At 44.1% G+C, this 25,223-nt stretch overlaps 1 protein-coding gene across 1 annotated transcript in view; it reads right to left on the minus strand.

Annotated features, from left to right (window-relative positions):
* Positions 1-25,223, minus strand: part of LOC148315701 (uncharacterized) — a 537,087-nt gene that overhangs the window by 141,205 nt on the left and 370,659 nt on the right. Inside the window, exon 3 of the mRNA XM_088287403.1 lies at positions 2,902-3,173. Within this exon, the coding sequence (XP_088143529.1) occupies positions 2,902-3,173 (272 nt within the window). The remainder of the gene's footprint in view (positions 1-2,901; positions 3,174-25,223) is intronic.

Here is a 25,223-nt window from a genome sequence, read left to right on the forward strand (position 1 = left end):
AACGCTCTAGAACCTGTGGACTTCTTTTTGGCTCGCGGGATCACTAAAAGACCAGCATTTTGTGAGCGAAGGTTTCGGGACGGAACATATGGTACCACGAGGTCAACGAGATAGGAAGGTGCTAAGCCATGCAATATTTTATAGGCAAGTAGAAGAACTTTAAAATCACATCTCAAGTGGACCGGAAGCCAATTCAAATTGGCAAGTATCGGGGTAATATGATCAAACTTTCTCGTTCTAGTCAAGAGTCTAGCTGCTGCATTTTGAACTAACTTTTAATACTAGACATGGGGAGACCCGAGAGCAAAACGTTACAATAGTCGAGGCGAGACGTAACAAACGCATGGATTAAGATTTTTGCATCACAAGTTGATAGAATTGGGCGAATTTTAGCAATGTTACGCAGATGAACAAATGCAGTTCTAGTAATATTTTTAATGTGCATTTGAAACGACATAGTTGTGTCAAATATAAGACCGAGATTTTTTGTTGAATCCTTTTGGGCAATTTATCGATACTCATAGTGGTGTCTTTGAAAAAGGTACAGATGACGCGCTGGTCCAATGATCAGCATCTCGGTTTTATCTGAGTTAAGACGCAAAATATTGAAAGACATTCATAGTTTAATTTCGGCAAGGCATGCCTCTAATTTATAGCAATCACACGGATTCGTTATATCCAACGGCATGTATAATTGCGTATCATCAGCATAACAATGAAAACTAATGTGATATTTCCGTATAATATCACCAAGCGGTAGCATCTAGTACCAATCCCTGCGGAACTCCGCGTGTGATCTTACAAAGATCAGAAGACGCATTGCCATAAATTACACGGTGCGTCGTCTCCGACAGATACGAATTAATCCAAGAAAGCGCTGAACCTGAAATGCCAACACAAGTTTCAAGGCGTTTTAATAATATGTTATGATCAAGTGTCAAAAGCGGCGCCAAGATCGAGTAAGAGTAATACAGTGAACCCTCGGTTATCGCGGTTAATGGGGACCTCGTAGCGGTCGCTGCTCGGGCCCTAATAATAATTTCTACAAAAACAATAGGGACCTCGCCGCCGTCGCAGCTCGGGCCCTAATAACAATTTCTAGAAAAACAATAGGGACATCGCAGCGGCCACTGCTCGGGCCCTAATAATAATAATAAAAATAATAATGATTTCGACAAAAACAATGGGGACCTCGTAGCGGTCGCTGCTCGGGCCCTAATAATAATTTCTACAAAAACAATAGGGACCTTGCCGCGGTCGCTGCTCGGGCCCCAATAATAATTTCTACACAAAGTCCATTGTGGTGACCCGCCCCCTTTTAAGTAAATTCAAAGTGGCCGACTTCCTGTAAAACCTAGCTCATTGCTCCAAGAGACTTTTTTGTAGGTCTTGGTCTTATACATACAGTGAACCCTCGCTACTTCGCGGTTCACCTTTCGTGGGTTCAGTGCTTCGCGGGTCTAAAAAATATTCGGGGGCATTGTAGTTTCGCCGAGCGGCACGACAGGGCGCTGGAGCGGTTAGACGGCCGGCGTGCGCCGAAGAAGAGCGTGGGCGAAGAGGAGAGTGGACGAAGAAGAGCACGTTCCCCCGGGCACGATCGGAGGCGACGTTTCGCGCGGTTCGGACCGTACCAGAGCTCCGGCCGGCGTGCGTGGCAGTTAAGCCGTAGAGGAGCACCTTCCTGTTAAGGATGTTTCTATCAAAACAAGCCTGAACAAATGAATCAACCAGCCAAGATTGTCTGTCATTTACGCGCGGGGCAGCCCTCGAACTCCGAGGCGAAGCCAGCGTGTTCGACTGCACACATGGTTTTTATTTGCATCAGCATAAGCAATTTGAATATGCAATACATACAGAATGGAAAACTTGACATTTGACTCCATCCCACTTGCCCACCCTCTTCCTGCCTATTCTAACGGTTTCAGCTTACAAGACACCTTTTGTTCATACTTCTGCTTATTCTAACAGCAAAAGTTCACTCTGAACTTCATTTGACCTGTGTAGTGTATTTTCACAAGGCTTAACGTGTTGAACTTATTTTATGGCCATGACGATATTGTTGCTTTAGAAATACCAAGCCTTGTGTTGGACCTCCCTAAATGCAGAAGTTACAGCCTTAAGAGGCCTCGGGCCCCAACATTATCTACGAAGGGTTAAAGAGGTCATCAACACCCCAAGGGAGGTGTTTACAGAAAAGGGTTCTGGCGTTGGGGAGTCACATTCGCGAGGAGGCCGTACCTGGCACCCGTAGCTGTCGAAAGTTTAATTAGAGGCCAGAAAGATACGAATGCATGTGCAACAAAGGGGGCCTGTAAGATTAGTTATAGTTTGAAACTTGCTAAGATGACAAACTAAACAACAAAACTAACAGATGAACATACAAACTTAAATTTCTTTAACATATCCCTCCTGTTTATCAAGTTTCAAATCTCATCATCAAAGGCTGTCGCTTGAGGGGGGAGAAAAACTACCCAAAAACTCAAAAATTCTTGGAGAAAAGGGTAGAAACCCATGCCCCGAACGAGAAGCCCAAAAAAATAATAACAATTAAAAGATAATAAAGCAAAGCTAATGCAGTTTTTGGTCCAATACATGTATGTACAAAATAAACCCGGAACATCAAACATTCACAACTGCAACTCTTTTCTGTGATGCAAGTTACATGAATCAGTGACCTTGAGCGTTTTTTCAGAGGCTGCAGGTTTTATTTGATGTGCGTGTAGTCAGCAGTCTGCGCCTGTGCAACTCGTCTGCGTTTGACGTTGTCCTGGTCTCGAGGTTGTGCGCTGACCAGGCACAGCCCTGCAAGGAAGTAGATGATGCATCTGGTCGACAGGGCAGTGCCCAGTTGCTGTTCGGCGGCTTGCTCCATCCTTCCGAGAGGGGTGTGTTTGCCACGGAAAACCCTCTTTCCAACTGTGGTCTTTTGTTGGTACATTGGAGTGTACGTGGTGGAGATCCTCTCCAAGGGACTTGCGTCGCTCAGCCTTCAGCAGGGACCGGAGAAGCTTGCACTGCGACTGATGGTTCCAGCCGCCACGCCCCTCGACCTTTGCTGCCGTCGGGGTCACTGCAATCACCTGATGAGGGCCGTCCCAGCGTTCACTGTCCCAACGAGGTCGTTTCAGCACCTTGAGGAAGAGTTGGTCTCCCACATGGACGTGGTTTATCTGTGGATCAAAACACACTGGCCAGTAATTGTGGTCAAACATGTCTTTCATGTGGACTGGGACAGATGTGCCAGTCGCTGGTGGTTCTGATGAACCTGAGAGTCTATGTGTGAGGCCATATAGGATAAAAAGGGGATAGTGTCCTTCCTTCGGCTGGCACTATCCTCATTGCTGTGATTGAAACACAGTCTGGCCATTGTCTCTTTTTTTTTTCTTTGTCTTGATAAGTCAGTTCCATTCGTGCGTTCCACACGTCCTGCAGACTGTATGCAAAATGACGCTTTGAGTCAATTTTGCAACAACTGTCCCACTTGTTACAAACATTATTCACAAAATGCATCATTTTCACTTTAAATCACTCTTGAAATTCCAAATGTCAGGATAATTCGATTACACAACACTTTTTCCAACTGTTTTAACATCATCATGTGTTGTTGGAAACAACGTAATCCATTTTGAAAACACATTAATTATAACCAAACAATATTGCAACCCAAACAACTAACACTTTGTCTAAAAAAAAGTTTTTTGTTGAAAAGTCTATATGTGGGAACAATTTCATATCATACTTCCCCCTGTTGACACACATGTGTCACTCATGTTACTCCTCTACTCCTCAGCAATGTTTGCACCTTTTTTCTCCCAATGTGTGCATTCAATTAGTGGTGTATTTTTCCCTGGCGTGAGATCAAATTGTCAAGTTGATTTGCTGCGTGTGTGTGTGTGTGTGTGTGTGCATTACCCCTTGCTGCATTGTCTGCGAGGCAGTATTCAATTGTAATCGTTTCATTTTCTGTTCAGAAAATTTTGCATTTACAAATACTTATTTAGACGTGCTTTATGCACAACTTTTCTTTCATCTTTTGTGATTTTTTAAAACGCCGTTTGCCCAATGTCGACAGAACACATAAACATATATCTTGGCAGTCAGTCCAAATTGTAAAATGTTTTTTAGAAAACATCTTACAATTCTGGATCAGCACAGAAGTTTCTGCTGCTTGTCCTGCACATACAGATTTTAATATCCCTTGAAACAAAATGCTTTGTTCAAAAAAAAATTCCCACCCCTTTGCGGCCGTCAAAAAACTGTCTCTCCAGTCGGGAGAAAGGTGTCCAAGAGGTCAGGTCGCTGTTTGGTGGTAATTTGGACTCGGCTTCCACAGTCGTGTGGTGTGCCTTCTACTGGTGCGGGAAAAAGTGACGCTGGGCTGAGCGCACCTTATCAGTGTAATGTGACAATTAGGTCGCCGTGCAATGTGAATGTGGTGGGTGAAGGCTGCTTGATCCAATTGTTGTGACTAATATGCAAGTGATTTCATGAGCCCTGCGCGTCTGCAGCCACACAAGGTCATGAAACCATTTTTTGCAGTCACTGTTTGCTCAAATGGCTCATAGTAATTTGGTAGTGCTAATACATCTTAATCAATGAGTTCACACTTGACAAGTTCAAAAGCTTGTCAACCTCAAGTGTTCAAACATTTTTTTTTTCCTCAAATGTCATTGGCTTGTCATAAATGATGTCCAGCAATAGTCGTGTGATTTCTAAGTACTTTGCAATCCATGCCTGGCAATAATTGCGTACACCTATAAGGGACATCATTTACTTCTTTGTTATTGGTTTTAGGGCTCGGGCAACGCCTTCTTTTTGCTTGTCACCAAAAATGCGCCCCTTTTCAGTCAAAATGCGGCCTAAATATGTGACTTCCTTTTTTAACAGCTGCATCTCATCGGTTCAGTTTGATGACGCATTAAGTAATTCTCGAGGTCAAACATATGTTTAATATCTTCCTCAATGTCCTCACTGTTGTCACTGTCAGAGGGGGAATCCAGAGGTTTGGACATCAACTCGCAGTCCGAAGCCCCACTGGGGTCCCGGCCTAGTCATTCATTTTCCCAATCGTACACTTCCTTAAAACAAGTTCTCAAACCCTTCATTCATTATGTAAATTACTCGTCTTCTCCTTGGCCGCCCTCGTGTGCAAGCCTATCCTAGACGCTCACAGCAGAAAAAGAAGGGAGGGGGGGGGCCTCACTGTTCATACGCCAATCACGCGGTCCCCAGGCAACCAAGCTGCCAGGGGTTACGCCCCCTACCAAAGGCTCCAGTTTACTGGCCACTCCTCCCTGCCAATTTACGAGCAGGCAATCTCAAGCCAATGGCAACAGCTCCTTCCCCCTAAACTTTCCGCTCGTTCCAATTCACTTACGCTTTCCTTCTGGCATCTGCCCAACCTACTTTACCTCTCAGTCATCTCCAACCCCCTCTTAACTTTCCGCTCATCCTATTTCACTTACGCTTTTCCTTCTCAACCTACCTTGCCTCTCAGTTAGAGAACCAAATTCTGCCCCCGCACCTCAGGTTTGACACCACTTAAAATTCAAAATCAGGAAACACCTATGCTTTTGCAAAGATTCCTCATGTTCACTTTCAAAACCTTCATTCCATCTTTCATAACACCTACTTCTCTCTTTCAATTCATGCAACCAACTCAGTGTCTTACATCCCTCAACCACATAGGTTCTAATTCTGTTACTCTATACAGTTTTCCACTTGCAAATCTGCCTATGACACCTTTCTCACTTGCCCTATCATTTGGACTTCATCAATCCTTTCTATGGAACATTAATTGTTCCTTTCCCTTTTCTACACATTCTTTTTCTTTCTTTACACATTCCTTTTCTTTTCTTATTAACTTCCAATCTCTACACTGCAAAGTTTCCCTGGACTTTACTATACTACCCAATACCCCAATTTTAGAAAATTGGACCAGTTTGTCAACACCTAGGGTGTTCTAAAAACTGGTTTCTCATCAGTAGGACAGCAACTCAATTTTCCTGTTGTGGCAATTCTCACTTCAACTTTTTCAGGTGGAGATTTCTTGTCTATTACATCCACAACAGTCTGCTGTTTATAATCCTACTGTATTACATGGGATAAAATACCAAGTGGTATTAGTAATCCCCAATCGCACACACTCCAGCTCACTGACTCAACCCCCACCCTTTCTCTTCTTTGTTCTCACACACACACATAGTCAGACTCAGACATATACACGGGCCCACAAAACAACACACACAGTTCTCAACATTGAACAGCTACAAACGAGAAGCTAATCAATATTTTTCAATTTCAACTAACCTACATTTTTCCTTTATTTCAAATTCGGAAAGTTGACAGTTAACTTCCTTCATCAATTCTGCCGCCATTTCTGACAGTCTTAATTGTTATGGTGTCTAGTTATGGTTCCTCAGTGTTGAGAAAAATTCAAATTGCCTGACTTTGGGTTGAATACCAAGCTTCTACTCCCAATTTGGAGCGGGTATTCCTGGGTGTTTTTACTCACAACCCTCGGTCAGTTTTAGATTTCTCAAACGTTGGACATTCATACAATACACATACACACTCACAGATTGATCAGTTCTGTGTCTGTGAAAATAGATAAACTATTTTCGTCTTCTATAAATAACAAACGTTGTACTATCACTTCCAAATATAGTAATAATTACATCTGTACTCTACCAGAAATAAGGACCCCTAAATCTGTCTTCCAGAAAAAACAACAGTTAATTCTGTACTATCCGAGCAGATATAATCAACTACACTTGTACTCTCTACCAGACAAGGAATGCCTTAATCTGCCTTCCAGAATAAACAACAGTTAATTCTGTACTGTCCGAGTCTTCCAACAAGTCTTCCAAAATAGCAAAGTTAAATCTGTATTTCTTCCAGAAAATAGCTAAGCTAAGATGTACTATCTCTTCGGGTAAAGGAACTCCCTGAAACCCTACTATCCTTCAAAAACCCCAAAAAGTTTTTTACTATCTGTTGTATACAACCACTGACCTGTGACAATCTCTCCGCTGGTCGAGACACTCGCGGTTCATGGATGAAGTCTGTGTTCTCTCCGGTGGAGGATGGCCGAGGACCGGCCTCCTGGAAGAGAGGACTTTTCACGATGGCGCCGTTTTCAGTCGTCGTCAATCGTCCACCGCAGATCACACGTTTTCATCCGGCATTCGAAGGACCAAGTAATGTTAAGGATGTTTCTATCAAAACAAGCCTGAACAAATGAATCAACCAGCCAAGATTGTCTGTCATTTCCGCGCTGGGCAGCCCTCGAACTCCGAGGCGAAGCCAGCGTGTTCGACTGCACACATGGTTTTTATTTGCATCAGCATAAGCAATTTGAATATGCAATACATACAGAATGGAAAACTTGACATTTGACTCCATCCCACTTGCCCACCCTCTTCCTGCCTATTCTAACGGTTTCAGCTTACAAGACACCTTTTGTTCATACTTCTGCTTATTCTAACAGCAAAAGGGAGCATGTTCACTCTGAACTTCATTTGACCTGTGTAGTGTATTTTCACAAGGCTTAACATGTTGAACTTATTTTATGGCCATGACGATATTGTTGCTTTAGAAATACCAAGCCTTGTGTTGGACCTCCCTAAATGCATAAGTTACAGCCTTAAGAGGCCTCGGGCCCCAACATTATCTACGAAGGGTTAAAGGGGTCATCAACACCCCAAGGGAGGTGTTTACAGAAAAGGGTTCTGGCGTTGGGGAGTCACATTCGCGATGAGGCCGTACCTGGCACCCGTAGCTGTCGAAAGTTTAATTAGAGGCCAGAAAGATACGAATGCATGTGCAACAAAGGGGGCCTGTAAGATTAGTTATAGTTTGAAACTTGCTAAGATGACAAACTAAACAACAAAACTAACAGATGAACATACAAACTTAAATTTCTTTAACACTTCCCCGGGCACGGGCGGTGCCAAGCGACCCCAAAGTTTAACCAAATGGAAGCTCCGGAGGAGGAGGGCATGCTCGCGTCACAGTAAGCCGAAGAGGAGCACCTTCCCCGGGCACGGGCGGTTCCAAGCGGCCCCTAAGTTTAACCGAATGGAAGCTCCGGAGGAGGAGGGCATGCTCGCGTCACAGTAAGCCGAAGAGGAGCACCTTCCCCGGGCACGGGCGGTTCCAAGCGGCCCCTACGTTTAACTGAATGGAAGCTCCGGAGGAGGAGGGCATGCTCGCGTCACAGTAAGCCGAAGAGGAGCACCTTCCCCGGGCACGGGCGGTGCCAAGCGGCCCCTAAGTTTAACCGAATGGAAGTTCCGGGGGAGGAGGTCGGGCGTGTGTCACAGTTAAGCCGAATTGGAGCACCTCTTCCGCCCGGGCACGAGCGGAGCGCGAGGCTGTCCGTTATGAAAGAATAAATAAATAAAGAATGCCACCTTTTTTTCACAGGGCACACCGGACGGCGTACCATCAGGTTAAAGTCGGAGTAATTAAATAAATACAAAAAGAATGGCTGGGGAATAAAAAAATAATACGTTTTAATAATAATTTGGTTTTTTTGTTATAACATGAATTTCACTCTCTCTCTCTCTCTCTCTCCCCGTATATATATATATATATATATATAAATATAAATATTTATATATTTATTATATATATTGTATATTTTTTTAAGCATTTTTGAAGGTGCGCCGCTACTTCGCGGATTTTCAGTTTTTGCGGGTGGTCTCGGTCCCCATTAACCGCGATAACCGAGGGTTCACTGTACTCCATAAAATTTACAAAAAGCGAGGTGAAACACTCAACCAGGGCTGCTTTTTTGAACATTTCTCGAGGGCCATGGCGAGCCATTTCAAAAAAGCTGCACAACTAACGTATAAAATATTGATAAATTTGCTCTGCCTGATGTGTGTGTCAAGTTTCACGAGTTGTCGTTCATATTTAGAACCTCATAATCAGCGTTGTTTTATTGCCGAACCGTGCAATGCCACTCCCACAACTTTTCACGAAAAAGGATGAATTTCGTATTGTGACATCCTCATGGCCGAAACAGTCCTCCGAGCATATATGAGGGCGACCTTGTTGAGTTGCACGGAGAAAAACATCCAAGAAAATAACTTGTATTAGCTTTTACCAGTTGGTGGCGCTACTACTACGATGAAAAATAAGTTGGTAGATGTCTTCAGGGCTGAAGTATCCTCAAATGTGTACAACTTCGAGAAGATAGGATCATCTGAGTCATGTTGCCGGAGCTTTTGTTGCCACAAAGTACAATCGGACTTTTCAGCACCGTAATAGCCACGCCTTTTGCCAAAACGTCACAAATTCGGCAGAGAGTAAGATCATTGTCTTGAGTCTTTTCTGACTAATTTTCAGTCGGATTCGTCAAAAGGGCACCGTGCAGTACGTGAAAATTAAAATAAAAACAAATTTTTGATTCCACTTGGCGGCGCTGTGTGTATAACAAAATAATAACATTAAGATGTCTTCAGGTCGGGACATTTTATTTACAGGTGAAGGTTTGGATTTTTAGGAGCATGTGCAGGGGAGTTATTAAGCATTCATTTATTTGTATTAGGTTCATTTTGTCTTCTTATTATTGATATTTGACTGATTCATTAAAAGCAGACAATTATGTTTTAGGTAAATTTTTTACCTGACATGTTTCGGCGAGTCTTTCGCCTTCTTCAGAGTGTCGCATGATGGTGTCTTGAGACCCGTCTTTATCAGCTGATGTTCCATGAGGGTGTGACTTACCTGTCAAAAAAATTAAAAATCAGAGCAGTAAAAGAATAAGCACAACATGAACATTACAAATCAGCAATCACTGACCACTGCAAAAGGGAAAACCACATCATGGACCGGGAGAAGGGCAGGGTCATCCGCACTGAAGAGAACAAACAACAGCGCTGGATCAGAGAGGCCATTGAGATCTGCAAGCGAGGCATAAAAACCATGAACAGAGACAAGGGAGCCTTTATCCTCTCGACCACCTGGAGCAGCATCTTGGCGGAGTGAACGGACAGCGGGGGGTGTGACTTGCCTTCATTCTTGTGACAGGTAAGTCACGCCCTCATTGAACATCAGCTGATAAAGACGGGTCACAATACACCATCATGTGACACTCTGAAGAAGGCGAAAGACTTTTGTATTGTGACATCCTCAAGGCCTAAACACTCATCCGAGCAAATATAAGGTAGATTTTGTGAACCTGCCCGGAGAAAAACATCAACGAAAATAATTTGTATTTGTTTTAACCAGTTGGTGGCGCTACCACTGCGATCAAAAATAAGTTGGCAGCCGTCTTCAGGGCCTGAATATCCTCAAATGTGAAAAATTTCGAGAAGATGGATCATCTGAATCATTTTGCAGGAACTTTTGTTGCCACGGAGAATAATCAGACTCTGCGGCACCGCAATAGCCACGCCCTTCGAAGGAAAGTCACAAAAATAGGGATAGCGTAAGATCAATGTCTTGAGTCTTTTCTAGCCAATTTTCAATCGGATTCGTTAAAAGGGCACCGTGCAGTACGTCAAAATGTAAAAAATGATATTGATTGGCGCAAGGTGTATAACAGAATATAAACATATAGATGTCTTCAGGTACCGACTCTTTATGTACATGTGAAGTTTTGGATTTTTAGCAGCATGTGCATGAGAGTTATTAAGCATTTTGTCCATTGCGGCGAAGGAAATCTTAAGTGAAAACTTTGAAGCCCCGCCCCCGTCATATAGTATTTCGGAAACAAAAGATTTTAGCCCCAGTGTTTGTCCCAGGTCTTAAGATGCTACAGACAGAATTTTAAGGCAATCAGATGAAGCCTTTAGGATCAGGGTGCAAAAGAATGACCCCTGTAAACATGCAAAAAAGGGCAAAAGTCGGACTTTCAAAAATTCATAACTCACTTCCTGTTCATATTAGACGTTAAAATATCAAATTTTTCGCCATGCCCGATGAGACTGCCAAGTTTGGTGAGTTTTTGTGCATGTTTCGGGGGTCAAAAATGCGATCGAACAATCGGAAAAATAATAATAATAATAATTTCAACAAAAACAATAGCGACTTCGCAGCGGTCGCTGCTCAGGCCCTAATAATAATAATAATAATAATAATAAAAGTAATAATATTTTCTACAAAAACATTAGGGACTTCGCAGCCGTCGCAGCTCGGGCCCTAATAACAATTTCTAGAAAAACGATAGGGACCTCGCAGCGGTCACTGCTCGGGCCCTAATAATAATAATAATAATAATTTCCACAAAAACAATGGGGACCTCGTAGCGGTTGCTGCTCGGGCCCTAATAATAATTTCTACATAAACAATAGGGACCTCGCCGCGGTCGCTGCTCGGGCCCCAATAATAATTTCTACACAAAGTCCATTGTGGTGACCCGCCCCTTTTAAGTAAATTCAAAATGGCCGACTTCCTGTAAAACCTAGCTCATTGCTCCAAGAGACTTTTTTGTAGGTCTTGGTCTTATACATACAGTGAACCCTCGCTACTTCGCGGTTCACCTTTCGCGGGTTCAGTTCTTCGCGGGTCTAAAAAATATTCGGGGGCATTGTAGTTTCGCCGAGCGGCACGACGGGCGCTGGAGCGGTTAGACGGCCGGCGTGCGCCGAAGAAGAGCGTGGGCGAAGAGGAGAGTGGACGAAGAAGAGCACGTTCCCCCGGACACGATCGGTGGCGACGTTTCGCGCGGTTCGGACCGTACCAGGGCTCCGGCCGGCGTGCGTGGCAGTTAAGCCGTAGAGGAGCACCGTCCCCGGGCACGGGCGGTGCCAAGCGGCCCCTAAGTTTAACCGAATGGAAGCTCTGGAGGAGGAGGGCATGCTCGCGTCACAGTAAGCCGAAGAGGAGCACCTTCGCCGGGCACGGGCGGTTCCAAGCGGCCCCTAAGTTTAACCGAATTGAAGCTCCGGAGGAGGCGGGCATGCTCGCGTCACAGTAAGCCGAAGAGGAGCACCTTCCCCGGGCACGGGCGGTGCCAAGCGGCCCCTAAGTTTAACCGAATGGAAGCTCCGGGGGAGGAGGGCGGGCGTGTGTCACAGTTAAGCCGAATTGGAACACCTCTTCCGCCCGGGCACGAACGGAGCGCGAAGCTGTCAGTTATGAATGAATAAATGAATAAATAAATAAATAAATAAAGAATGCCACCTTTCATTTCACAGGGAACACCGGACGGCGTACCAGCAGGTAAAAGTCGGAGTAATTAAATAAATACAAAAAGAATGGCTGGGGAATAAAAAAATAATACGTTTTAATAATAATTTGTTTTTTTTGTTATAACATGAATTTCACTCTCTCTCTCTCTCTCTCTCCCCGTATATATATATACATATATATATATATATATATACATATATATATATATATATATACATATATATATATATATATATATATATATTTATTATATATATATTGTATTTTCTTTTAAGCATTTTTGAAGGTGCGCCGCTACTTCGCGGATTTTCAGTTTCCGCGGGTGGTCTCGGTCCCCATTAACCGCGATAACCGAGGGTTCACTGTACTCCATAAAATTTACAAAAAGCGAGGTGAAACACTCAACCAGGGCTGCTTTTTTGAACATTTCTCGAGGGCCATGGCGAGCCATTTCAAAAAAGCTGCACAACTAACGTATAAAATATTGATAAATTTGCTCTGCCTGATGTGTGTGTCAAGTTTCACGAGTTGTCGTTCATATTTAGAACCTCATAATCAGCGTTGTTTTATTGCCAAAAAGTGCAATGCCACTCCCACAACTTTTCACGAAAAAGGATGAATTTCGTATTGTGACATCCTCATGGCCGAAACAGTCCTCCGAGCATATATGAGGGCGACCTTGTTGAGTTGCACGGAGAAAAACATCCAAGAAAATAACTTGTATTAGCTTTTACCAGTTGGTGGCGCTACTACTACGATGAAAAATAAGTTGGTAGATGTCTTCAGGGCTGAAGTATCCTCAAATGTGTACAACTTCGAGAAGATAGGATCATCTGAGTCATGTTGCCGGAGCTTTTGTTGCCACAAAGTACAATCGGACTTTTCAGCACCGTAATTGCCACGCCTTTTGCCAAAACGTCACAAAACTCGGCAGAGAGTAAGATCATTGTCTTGAGTCTTTTCTGACTAATTTTCAGTCGGATTCGTCAAAAGGGCACCGTGCAGTACGTGAAAATTAAAATAAAAACAAATTTTTGATTCCACTTGGCGGCGCTGTGTGTATAACAAAATAATAACATTAAGATGTCTTCAGGTCGGGACATTTTATTTACAGGTGAATGTTTGGATTTTTAGGAGCATGTGCAGGGGAGTTATTAAGCATTCATTTATTTGTATTAGGTTCATTTTGTCTTCTTATTATTGATATTTGACAGATTCATTAAAAGCAGACAATTATGTTTTCGGTAAAATTTTTTACCTGACATGTTTCGGCGAGTCTTTCGCCTTCTTCAGAGTGTCGCATGATGGTGTCTTGAGACCCGTCTTTATCAGCTGATGTTCCATGAGGGTGTGACTTACCTGTCAAAAAAATGAAAAATCGGAGCAGTAAAAGAACAAGCACAACATGAACATTACAAATCAGCAATCACTGACCACTGCAAAAGGGAAAACCACATCATGGACCGGGAGAAGGGCAGGGTCATCCGCACCGAAGAGAACAAACAACAGCGCTGGATCAGAGAGGCCATTGAGATCTGCAAGCGAGGCATAAAAACCATGAACAGAGACAAGGGAGCCTTCATCCTCTCTACCACCTGGAGCAGCATCTTGGCGGAGTTAACGGACAGCGGGGGGCGTGACTTGCCTTCATTCTTGTGACAGGTAAGTCACGCCCTCATGGAACATCAGCTGATAAAGACGGGCCACAAGACACCATCATGTGACACTCTGAAAAAGGCGAAAGACTTTCGTATTGTGACATCCTCAAGGCCTAAACACTCATCCGAGCAAATATAAGGTAGATTTTGTTAACCTGCCCGGAGAAAAACATCAACGAAAATAATTTGTATTTGTTTTAACCAGTTGGTGGCGCTACCACTGCGATCAAAAATAAGTTGGCAGCCGTCTTCAGGGCCTGAATATCCTCAAATGTGAAAAATTTCGAGAAGATGGATCATCTGAATCATTTTGCAGGAACTTTTGTTGCCACGGAGAATAATCAGACTCTGCGGCACCGTAATAGCCACGTCCTTCGAAGGAAAGTCACAAAAATAGGGATAGAGTAAGATCAATGTCTTGAGTCTTTTCTAGCCAATTTTCAATCGGATTCGTTAAAAGGGCACCGTGCAGTACGTCAAAATGTAAAAAATGATATTGATTGGCGCAAGGTGTATAACTGAATATAAACATATAGATGTCTTCAGGTACCGACTCTTTATGTACATGTGAAGTTTTGGATTTTTAGCAGCATGTGCAAGAGAGTTATTAAGCATTTTGTCCATTGCGGCGAAGGAAATCTTAAGTGAAAACTTCGAAGCCCCGCCCCCGTCATATAGTATTTCGGAAACAAAAAATTTTAGCCCCAGTGTTTGTCCCAGGTCTTAAGATGCTACAGACAGAATTTTAAGGCAATCAGATGAAGCCTTTAGGATCAGGGTGCAAAAGAATGACCCCTGTAAACATGCAAAAAAGGGCAAAAGTCGGACTTTCAAAAATTCATAACTCACTTCCTGTTCATATTAGACGTTAAAATATCAAATTTTTCGCCATGCCCGATGAGACTGCCAAGTTTGGTGAATTTTTGTGCATGTTTCGGGGGTCAAAAATGCAATCGAACAATCGGAAAAATAATAATAATAATAATTTCTACAAAAACAATAGGGACTTCGCAGCGGTCGCTGCTCAGGCCCTAATAATAATAATAATAATAATAATAATAAAAGTAATAATATTTTCTACAAAAACAGTAGGGACCTCGCAGCCGTCGCAGCTTGGGCCCTAATAACAATTTCTAGAAAAACAATAGGGACCTCGCAGCGATCACTGCTCGGGCCCTAATAATAATAATAATAAAAATAATAATAATTTCCACAAAAACAATGGGGACCTCGTAGCGGTCGCTGCTCGGGCCCTAATAATAATTTCTACATAAACAATAGGGACCTCGCCGCGGTCGCTGCTCGGGCCCCAATAATAATTTCTACACAAAGTCCATTGTGGTGACGCGCCCCTTTTAAGTAAATTCAAAATGGCCGACTTCCTGTAAAACCTAGCTCATTGCTCCAAGAGACTTTTTTGTAGGTCTTGGTCTTATACATACAGTGAACCCTCGCTACTTCGCGGTTCACCTTTCGCGGGTTCAGTGCTTCGCGGGTATAAAAAAATATTCGGGGGCATTGTAGTTTCGCCGAGCGGCACGACGGGCGCTGGAGCGGTTAGACGGCCGGCGTGCGCCGAAGAAGAGCGTGGGCGAAGAGGAGAGTGGACGAAGAAGAGCACGTTCCCCCGGACACGATCGGTGGCGACGTTTCGCGCGGTTCGGACCGTACCAGAGCTCCGGCCGGCGTGCGTGGCAGTTAAGCCGTAGAGGAGCACCTTCCCCGGGCACGGGCGGTGCCAAGCGGCCCCTAAGTTTAACCGAATGGAAGCTCCGGAGGAGGAGGGCATGCTCGCGTCACAGTAAGCCAAAGAGGAGCACCTTCCCCGGGCACGGGCGGTTCCAAGCGGCCCCTAAGTTTAACCGAATGGAAGCTCCGGAGGAGGCGGGCATGCTCGCGTCACAGTAAGCCGAAGAGGAGCACCTTCCCCGGGCACGGGCGGTGCCAAGCGGCCCCTAAGTTTAACCGAATGGAAGCTCCGGGGCAGGAGGGCGGGCGTGTGTCACAGTAAAGCCGAATTGGAACACCTCTTCCGCCCGGGCACGAACGGAGCGCGAAGCTGTCAGTTATGAATGAATAAATGAATAAATAAATAAATAAATAAAGAATGCCACCTTTCATTTCACAGGGCACACCGGACGGCGTACCAGCAGGTAAAAGTCGGAGTAATTAAATAAATACAAAAAGAATGGCTGGGGAATAAAAAAATAATACGTTTTAATAATAATTTGGTTTTTTTGTTATAACATGAATTTCACTCTCTCTCTCTGTCTATATATACATATATATATATATATATATATATATATATATATATATTATTTATTATATATATTGTATTTTTTTTTAAGCATTTTTGAAGGTGCGCCGCTACTTCGCGGATTTTCAGTTTTCGCGGGTGGTTTCTGTCCCCATTAACCGCGATAACCGAGGGTTCACTGTACTCCATAAAATTTACAAAAAGCAAGGTGAAACACTCAACCAGGGCTGCTTTTTTTAACATTTCTCGAGGGCCATGGCGAGCCATTTAAAAAAAGCTGCACAACTAACGTATAAAATATTGATAAATTTGCTCTGCCTGATGTGTGTGTAAAGTTTCACGAGTTGTCGTTCATATTTAGAACCTCATAATCAGCGTTGTTTTATTGCCGAACAGTGCAATGCCACTCCCACAACTTTTCACGAAAAAGGATGAATTTCGTATTGTGACATCCTCATGGCCGAAACAGTCCTCCGAGCATATATGAGGGCGACCTTGTTGAGTTGCACGGAGAAAAACATCCAAGAAAATAACTTGTATTAGCTTTTACCAGTTGGTGGCGCTACTACTACGATGAAAAATAAGTTGGTAGATGTCTTCAGGGCTGAAGTATCCTCAAATGTGTACAACTTCGAGAAGATAGGATCATCTGAGTCATGTTGCCTGAGCTTTTGTTGCCACAGAGTACAATCTGACTTTTCAGCACCGTAATAGCCACGCCTTTTGCCAAAACGACACAAAATTCGGCAGAGAGTAAGATCATTGTCTTGAGTCTTTTCTGACTAATTTTCAGTCGGATTCGTCAAAAGGGCACCGTGCAGTATGTGAAAATTAAAATAAAAACACATTTTTGATTCCACTTGGCGGCGCTGTGTGTATAACAAAATAATAACATTAAGATGTCTTCAGGTCGGGACGTTTTATTTACAGGTGAAGGTTTGGATTTTTAGGAGCATGTGCAGGGGAGTTATTAAGCATTCATTTATTTGTATTAGGTTCATTTTGTCTTCTTATTATTGATATTTGACTGATTCATTAAAAGCAGACAATTATGTTTTAGGTTAATTTTTTACCTGACATGTTTCGGCGAGTCTTTCGCCTTCTTCAGAGTGTCGCATGATGGTGTCTTGAGACCCGTCTTTATCAGCTGATGTTCCATGAGGGTGTGACTTACCTGTCAAAAAAATTAAAAATCAGAGCAGTAAAAGAACAAGCACAACATGAACATTACAAATCAGCAATCACTGACCACTGCAAAAGGGAAAACCACATCATGGACCGGGAGAAGGGCAGGGTCATCCGCACCGAAGAGAACAAACAACAGCGCTGGATCAGAGAGGCCATTGAGATCTGCAAGCGAGGCATAAAAACCATGAACAGAGACAAGGGAGCCTTCATCCTCTCTACCACCTGGAGCAGCATCTTGGCAGAGTGAACGGACAGCGGGGGGCGTGACTTGCCTTCATTCTTGTGACAGGTAAGTCACGCCCTCATGGAACATCAGCTGATAAAGACGGGTCACAAGACACCATCATGTGACACTCTGAAGAAGGCGAAAGACTTTCGTATTGTGACATCCTCAAGGCCTAAACACTCATCCGAACAAATATAAGGTAGATTTTGTTAACCTGCCCGGAGAAAAACATAAACGAAAATAATTTGTATTTGTTTTAACCAGTTGGTGGCGCTACCACTGCGATCAAAAATAAGTTGGCAGCCGTCTTCAGGGCCTGAATATCCTCAAATGTGAAAAATTTCGAGAAGATGGATCATCTGAATCATTTTGCAGGAACTTTTGTTGCCACGGAGATTAATCAGACTCTGCGGCACCGTAATAGCCACGCCCTTCGAAGGAAAGTCACAAAAATAGGGATAGAGTAAGATCAATGTCTTGAGTCTTTTCTAGCCAATTTTCAATCGGATTCGTTAAAAGGGCACCGTGCAGTACGTCAAAATGTAAAAAATGATATTGATTGGCGCAAGGTGTATAACTGAATATAAACATATAGATGTCTTCAGGTACCGACTCTTTATGTACATGTGAAGTTTTGGATTTTTAGCTGCATGTGCAGGAGAGTTATTAAGCATTTTGTCCATTGCGGCGAAGGAAATCTTAAGTGAAAACTTCGAAGCCCCGCCCCCGTTCATATAGTATTTCGGAAACAAAAAATTTTAGCCCCAGTGTTTGTCCCAGGTCTTAAGATGCTACAGACAGAATTTTAAGGCAATCAGATGAAGCCTTTAGGATCAGGGTGCAAAAGAATGACCCCTGTAAACATGCAAAAAAGGGCAAAAGTCGGACTTTCAAAAATTCATAACTCACTTCCTGTTCATATTAGACGTTAAAATATAAAATTTTTCGCCATGCCCGATGAGACTGCCAAGTTTGGTGAATTTTTGTGCATGTTTCGGGGGTCAAAAATGCGATCGAACAATCGGAAAAATAATAATAATAATAATTTCTACAAAAACAATAGGGACTTCGCAGCGGTCGCTGCTCAGGCCCTAATAATAATAATAATAATAAAAGTAATAATATTTTCTACAAAAACAATAGGGACCTCGCAGCCGTCGCAGCTCGGGCCCTAATAACAATTTCTAGAAAAACAATAGGGACCTCGCAGCGGTCACTGCTCGGGCCCTAATAATAATAATAATAATAATTTCCACAAAAACAATGGGGACCTCGTAGCGGTCGCTGCTCGGGCCCTAATAATAATTTCTACAAAAACAATAGGGACCTCTCCGCGGTCGCTACTCGGGCCCCAATAATAATTTCTACACAAAGTCCATTGTGGTGACCCGCCCCCTTTTAAGTAAATTCAAAATGGCCGACTTCCTGTAAAACCTAGCTCATTGCTCCAAGAGACTTTTTTGTAGGTCTTGGTCTTATACATACAGTGAACCCTCGCTACTTGGCGGTTCACCTTTCGCGGGTTCAGTGTTTCGCGGGTCTAAAAAATATTCGGGGGCATTGTAGTTTCGCCGAGCGGCACGACGGGGTGCTGGAGCGGTTAGACGGCCGGCGTGCGCCGAAGAAGAGCGTGGGCGAAGAGGAGAGTGGACGAAGAAGAGCACGTTCCCCCGGACACGATGGGTGGCGACGTTTCGCGCGGTTCGGACAGTACCAGAGCTCCGGCCGGCGTGCGTGGCAGTTAAGCCGTAGAGGAGCACCTTCCCCGGGCACGGGCGGTGCCAAGCGGCCCCTAAGTTTAACCGAATGGAAGCTCCGGAGGAGGAGGGCATGCTCGCGTCACAGTAAGCCGAAGAGGAGCACCTTCCCCGGGCACGGGCGGTTCCAAGCGGCCCCTAAGTTTAACCGAATGGAAGCTCCGGAGGAGGAGGGCATGCTCGCGTCACAGTAAGCCGAAGAGGAGCACCTTCCCCGGGCACGGGCGGTTCCAAGCGGCCCCTAAGTTTAACCGAATGGAAGCTCCGGAGGAGGAGGGCATGCTCGCGTCACAGTAAGCCGAAGAGGAGCACCTTCCCCGGGCACGGGCGGTGCCAAGCGGCCCCTAAGTTTAACCGAATGGAAGCTCCGGGGGAGGAGGGCGGGTGTGTGTCACAGTTAAGCCGAATTGGAGCACCTCTTCCGCCCGGGCACGAGCGGAGCGCGAAGCTGTCAGTTATGAATGTATAAAAGAATAAATAAATAAATAAATAAAGAATGCCACCTTTCATTTCACAGGGCACACCGGACGGCGTACCAGCAGGTAAAAGTCGGAGTAATTAAATAAATACAAAAAGAATGGCTGGGGAATAAAAAAATAATACGTTTTAATAATAATTTGTTTTTTTTGTTATAACATGAATTTCACTCTCTCTCTCCCCGTATATATATATATATATATATATATATTTATTATATATATTGTATATTTTTTTAAGCATTTTTGAAGGTGCGCCGCTACTTCGCGGATTTTCAGTTTTCGCGGGTGGTCTCTGTCCCCATTAACCGCGATAACCGAGGATTCACTGTACTCCATAAAATTTACAAAAAGCGAGATGAAACACTCAACCAGGGCTGCTTTTTTTAACATTTCTCGAGGGCCATGGCGAGCCATTTCAAAAAAGCTGCACAACTAACGTATAAAATATTGATAAATTTGCTCGGCCTGATGTGTGTGTAAAGTTTCACGAGTTGTCGTTCATATTTAGAACCTCATAATCAGCGTTGTTTTATTGCCGAACAGTGCAATGCCACTCCCACAACTTTACAAGAAAAAGGACGAATTTCGTATTGTGACATCCTCATGGCCGAAACAGTCATCCGAGCATATATGAGGGCGACCTTGTTGAGTTGCACGGAGAAAAACATCCAAGAAAATAACTTGTATTAGCTTTTACCAGTTGGTGGCGCTACTACTACGATGAAAAATAAGTTGGTAGATGTCTTCAGGGCTGAAGTATCCTCAAATGTGTACAACTTCGAGAAGATAGGATCATCTGAGTCATGTTGCCGGAGCTTTTATTGCCACAGAGTACAATCTGACTTTTCAGCACCGTAATAGCCACGCCTTTTGCCAAAACGTCACAAAATTCGGCAGAGAGTAAGATCATTGTCTTGAGTCTTTTTTGACTAATTTTCAGTCGGATTCGTCAAAAGGGCACCGTGCATAATGTGAAAATTTAAATAAAAACAAATTTTTGATTCCACTTGGCGGCGCTGTGTGTATAACAAAATAATAACATTAAGATGTCTTCAGGTCGGGACGTTTTATTTACAGGTGAAGGTTTGGATTTTTAGGAGCATGTGCAGGGGAGTTATTAAGCATTCGTTTATTTGTATTAGGTTCATTTTGTCTTCTTATTATTGATATTTGACTGATTCATTAAAAGCAGACAATTATGTTTTAGGTTAATTTTTTACCTGACATGTTTCGGCGAGTCTTTCGCCTTCTTCAGAGTGTCGCATGATGGTGTCTTGAGACCCGTCTTTATCAGCTGATGTTCCATGAGGGTGTGACTTACCTGTCAAAAAAATTAAAAATCAGAGCAGTAAAAGAACAAGCACAACATGAACATTACAAATCAGCAATCACTGACCACTGCAAAAGGGAAAACCACATCATGGACCGGGAGAAGGGCAGGGTCATCCGCACCGAAGAGAACAAACAACAGCGCTGGATCAGAGAGGCCATTGAGATCTGCAAGCGAGGCATAAAAACCATGAACAGAGACAAGGGACCCTTCATCCTCTCTACCACCTGGAGCAGCATCTTGGCGGAGTGAACGGACAGCGGGGGGCGTGACTTGCCTTCATTCTTGTGAATGGTAAGTCACGCCCTCATGGAACATCAGCTGATAAAGACGGGCCACAAGACACCATCATGTGACACTCTGAAGAAGGCGAAAGACTTTCGTATTGTGACATCCTCAAGGCTTAAACACTCATCCGAGCAAATATAAGGTAGATTTTGTTAACCTGCCCGGAGAAAAACATCAACGAAAATAATTTGTATTTGTTTTAACCAGTTGGTGGCGCTACCACTGCGATCAAAAATAAGTTGGCAGCCGTCTTCAGGGCCTGAATATCCTCAAATGTGAAAAATTTCAAGAAGATGGATCATCTGAATCATTTTGCAGGAACTTTTGTTGCCACGGAGAATAATCAGACTCTGCGGCACCGTAATAGCCACGCCCTTCGAAGGAAAGTCACAAAAATAGGGATAGAGTAAGATCAATGTCTTGAGTCTTTTCTAGCCAATTTTCAATCGGATTCGTTAAAAGGGCACCGTGCAGTTTGTCAAAATGTAAAAAATGATATTGATTGGCGCAAGGTGTATAACTGAATATAAACATATAGATGTTTTCAGGTACCGACTCTTTATGTACATGTGAAGTTTTGGATTTTTAGCAGCATGTGCAAGAGAGTTATTAAGCATTTTGTCCATTGCGGCGAAGGAAATCTTAAGTGAAAACTTCGAAGCCCCGCCCCCGTCATATAGTATTTCGGAAACAAAAAATTTTAGCCCCAGTGTTTGTCCCAGGTCTTAAGATGCTACAGACAGAATTTTAAGGCAATCAGATGAAGCCTTTAGGATCAGGGTGCAAAAGAATGACCCCTGTAAACATGCAAAAAAGGGCAAAAGTCGAACTTTCAAAAATTCATAACTCACTTCCTATTCATATTAGACATTAAAATATCAAATTTTTCGCCATGCCCGATGAGACTGCCAAGTTTGGTGAATTTTTGTGCATGTTTCGGGGGTCAAAAATGCAATCGAACAATCGGAAAAATAATAATAATAATAATTTCTACAAAAACAATAGGGACTTCGCAGCGGTCGCTGCTCAGGCCCTAATAATAATAATAATAATAAGAGAAGATAAGATAAGATGTCCTTTATTAGTCCCACAATGGGGAAATTTGAAAGTAATAATATTTTCTACAAAAACAATAGGGACCTCGCAGCCGTCGCAGCTCGGGCCCTAATAACAATTTCTAGAAAAACAATAGGGACCTCGCAGCGGTCACTGCTCGGGCCCTAATAATAATAATAATAATAATTTCCACAAAAACAATGGGGACCTCGTAGCGGTCGCTGCTCGGGCCCTAATAATAATTTCTACATAAACAATAGGGACCTCGCCGCGGTCGCTGCTCGGGCCCCAATAATAATTTCTACACAAAGTCCATTGTGGTGACCCGCCCCCTTTTAATAAATTCAAAATGGCCGACTTCCTGTAAAACCTAGCTCATTGCTCCAAGAGACTTTTTTGTAGGTCTTGGTCTTATACATACAGTGAACCCTCGCTACTTCGCGGTTCACCTTTCGCGGGTTCAGTGCTTCGCGGGTATAAAAAATATTCGGGGGCATTGTAGTTTCGCCGAGCGGCACGACGGGGCGCTGGAGCGGTTAGACGGCCGGCGTGCGCCGAAGAAGAGCGTGGGCGAAGAGGAGAGTGGACGAAGAAGAGCACGTTCCCCCGGACACGATCGGTGGCGACGTTTCGCGCGGTTCGGACCGTACCAGAGCTCCGGCCGGCGTGCGTGGCAGTTAAGCCGTAGAGGAGCACCTTCCCCGGGCACGGGCGGTGCCAAGCGGCCCCTAAGTTTAACCGAATGGAAGCTCCGGAGGAGGAGGGCATGCACGCGTCACAGTAAGCCGAAGAGGAGCACCTTCCCCGGGCACGGGCGGTTCCAAGCGGCCCCTAAGTTTAACCGAATGGAAGCTCCGGAGGAGGAGGGCATGCTCGCGACACAGTAAGCCGAAGAGGAGCACCTTCCCCGGGCACGGGCGGTGCCAAGCGGCCCCTAAGTTTAACCGAATGGAAGCTCCGGGGGAGGAGGGTGGGCGTGTGTCACAGTTAAGCCGAATTGGAGCACCTCTTCCGCCCGGGCACGAGCGGAGCGCGAAGCTGTCAGTTATGAATGAATAAATGAATAAATAAATAAATAAATAAAGAATGGCACCTTTCATTTCACAGGGCACACCAGACGGCGTACCAGCAGGTAAAAGTCTGAGTAATTAAATAAATACAAAAAGAATGGCTGGGGAATAAAAAAATAATACGTTTTAATAATAATTTGTTTTTTTTGTTATAACATGAATTTCACTCTCTCTCTCCCCGTATATATATATATATATATATATATATATATATATATATATATATATATATATATATATATATATATATATATATATATTGTATTTTTTTTTTAAGCATTTTTGAAGGTGCGCCGCTACTTCGCGGATTTTCAGTTTTCGCGGGTGGTCTCGGTCCCCATTAACCGCGATAACCGAGGGTTCACTGTACTCCATAAAATTTACAAAAAGCGAGGTGAAACACTCAACCAGGGCTGCTCTGCATGTTGTGCTGGGCCACCTGGAACAACAGCGGAGCTATGCAAGGATGCTCTTTGTGGACTACAGCTCGGCATTCAACACGATCATCCCAGACATCCTCGTCGCCAAACTGGACACTCTCGGCCTCCCTGCCCTCACACGCATCTGGATTAAGGACTTTCTGACCAACAGACCCCAGACTGTGTTGCTCGGCCCCTACACGTCCTCCACCCTCATGCTGAGCACCGGTTCCCCCCAAGGATGCGTGCTGAGCCCTCTCCTGTACGCCCTCTACACCTACGACTGCAGCCCGGCCCACGGCAACAACACCATCGTCAAGTTTGCTGACGACACGACAGTGGTCGGTCTGATCTCGGAAGGTGACGAGACAGCCTACAGAGAGGAGGTAGGGAGACTGACAACTTGGTGCAAGGAGAACAGACTGCACCTTAACTCTGCTAAAACAAAGGAGATTGTCGTCGACTTCAGGAGGAACAAGACGCTGCCGCCCCCCCTCTGCATCGAAGGCGTGTGTGTGGAGAGGGTCCACACGTTCAAGTTCCTGGGAGTACAGATCTCCGATGACCTTTCTTGGAGTCACAACACCACAGCAGTGGTAAAGAAGGTCCGCCAACGTCTGCACTTCCTGAGAGTCCTCAGGAAATTCAACCTGGACAGGAAGCTGCTGCTGGCCTTCTACCACTCGTCCATCGAGAGCCTGCTGACGTACTGTGTCTCCACCTGGTACAGCGGCTGCACTGAGGCGGACAGAGTGAGGCTCCAGAGGACAGTCAAAACAGCGCAAAGGATTATTGGCTGCCCTCTCCCCTCGCTGTCGGACATCTACACCGCCCGGTGCCTCAGAAGGGCTCTCAACATCGTCAAAGACAATACCCACCCAAACTCACACCTGTTCGACCTGTTGCCCTCTGGCAGGCGCTACAGATGCATCAAATCAAGGACCAATAGACTGAGAAACAGTTTCTTTCCGAGAGCCATCTACATACTGAACTCTCACACACACACGAGACCACCCTAACCTTGCAAAACAGCATTGTGATGTGTTTCTATATGCCCTATTTAGTACTGAATTCCATTGCACTGTCTTATTTATTTATCTAATTTATATATTGTCTGTATTATTGTTGTATTGCACTGGAGAGGGGAGCCCTCTAATCTCGTTGCACACTTGAGTACAATGACAATAAAGGGATTTCTATTTCTATTCTATTCTTTTTTTAACTTTTCTCGAGGGCCATGGCGAGCCATTTAAAAAAAGCTGCACAACTAACGTATAAAATATTGATAAATTTGCTCTGCCTGATGTGTGTGTAAAGTTTCACGAGTTGTCGTTCATATTTAGAA

This window comes from Idiotropiscis lumnitzeri, unplaced genomic scaffold (genome assembly GCF_059441095.1).
Source record: "Idiotropiscis lumnitzeri isolate Australia: NSW breed Sydney's pygmy pipehorse unplaced genomic scaffold, RoL_Ilum_1.0 HiC_scaffold_53, whole genome shotgun sequence".
Classification (NCBI taxonomy): Eukaryota; Metazoa; Chordata; class Actinopteri; order Syngnathiformes; family Syngnathidae; genus Idiotropiscis; species Idiotropiscis lumnitzeri.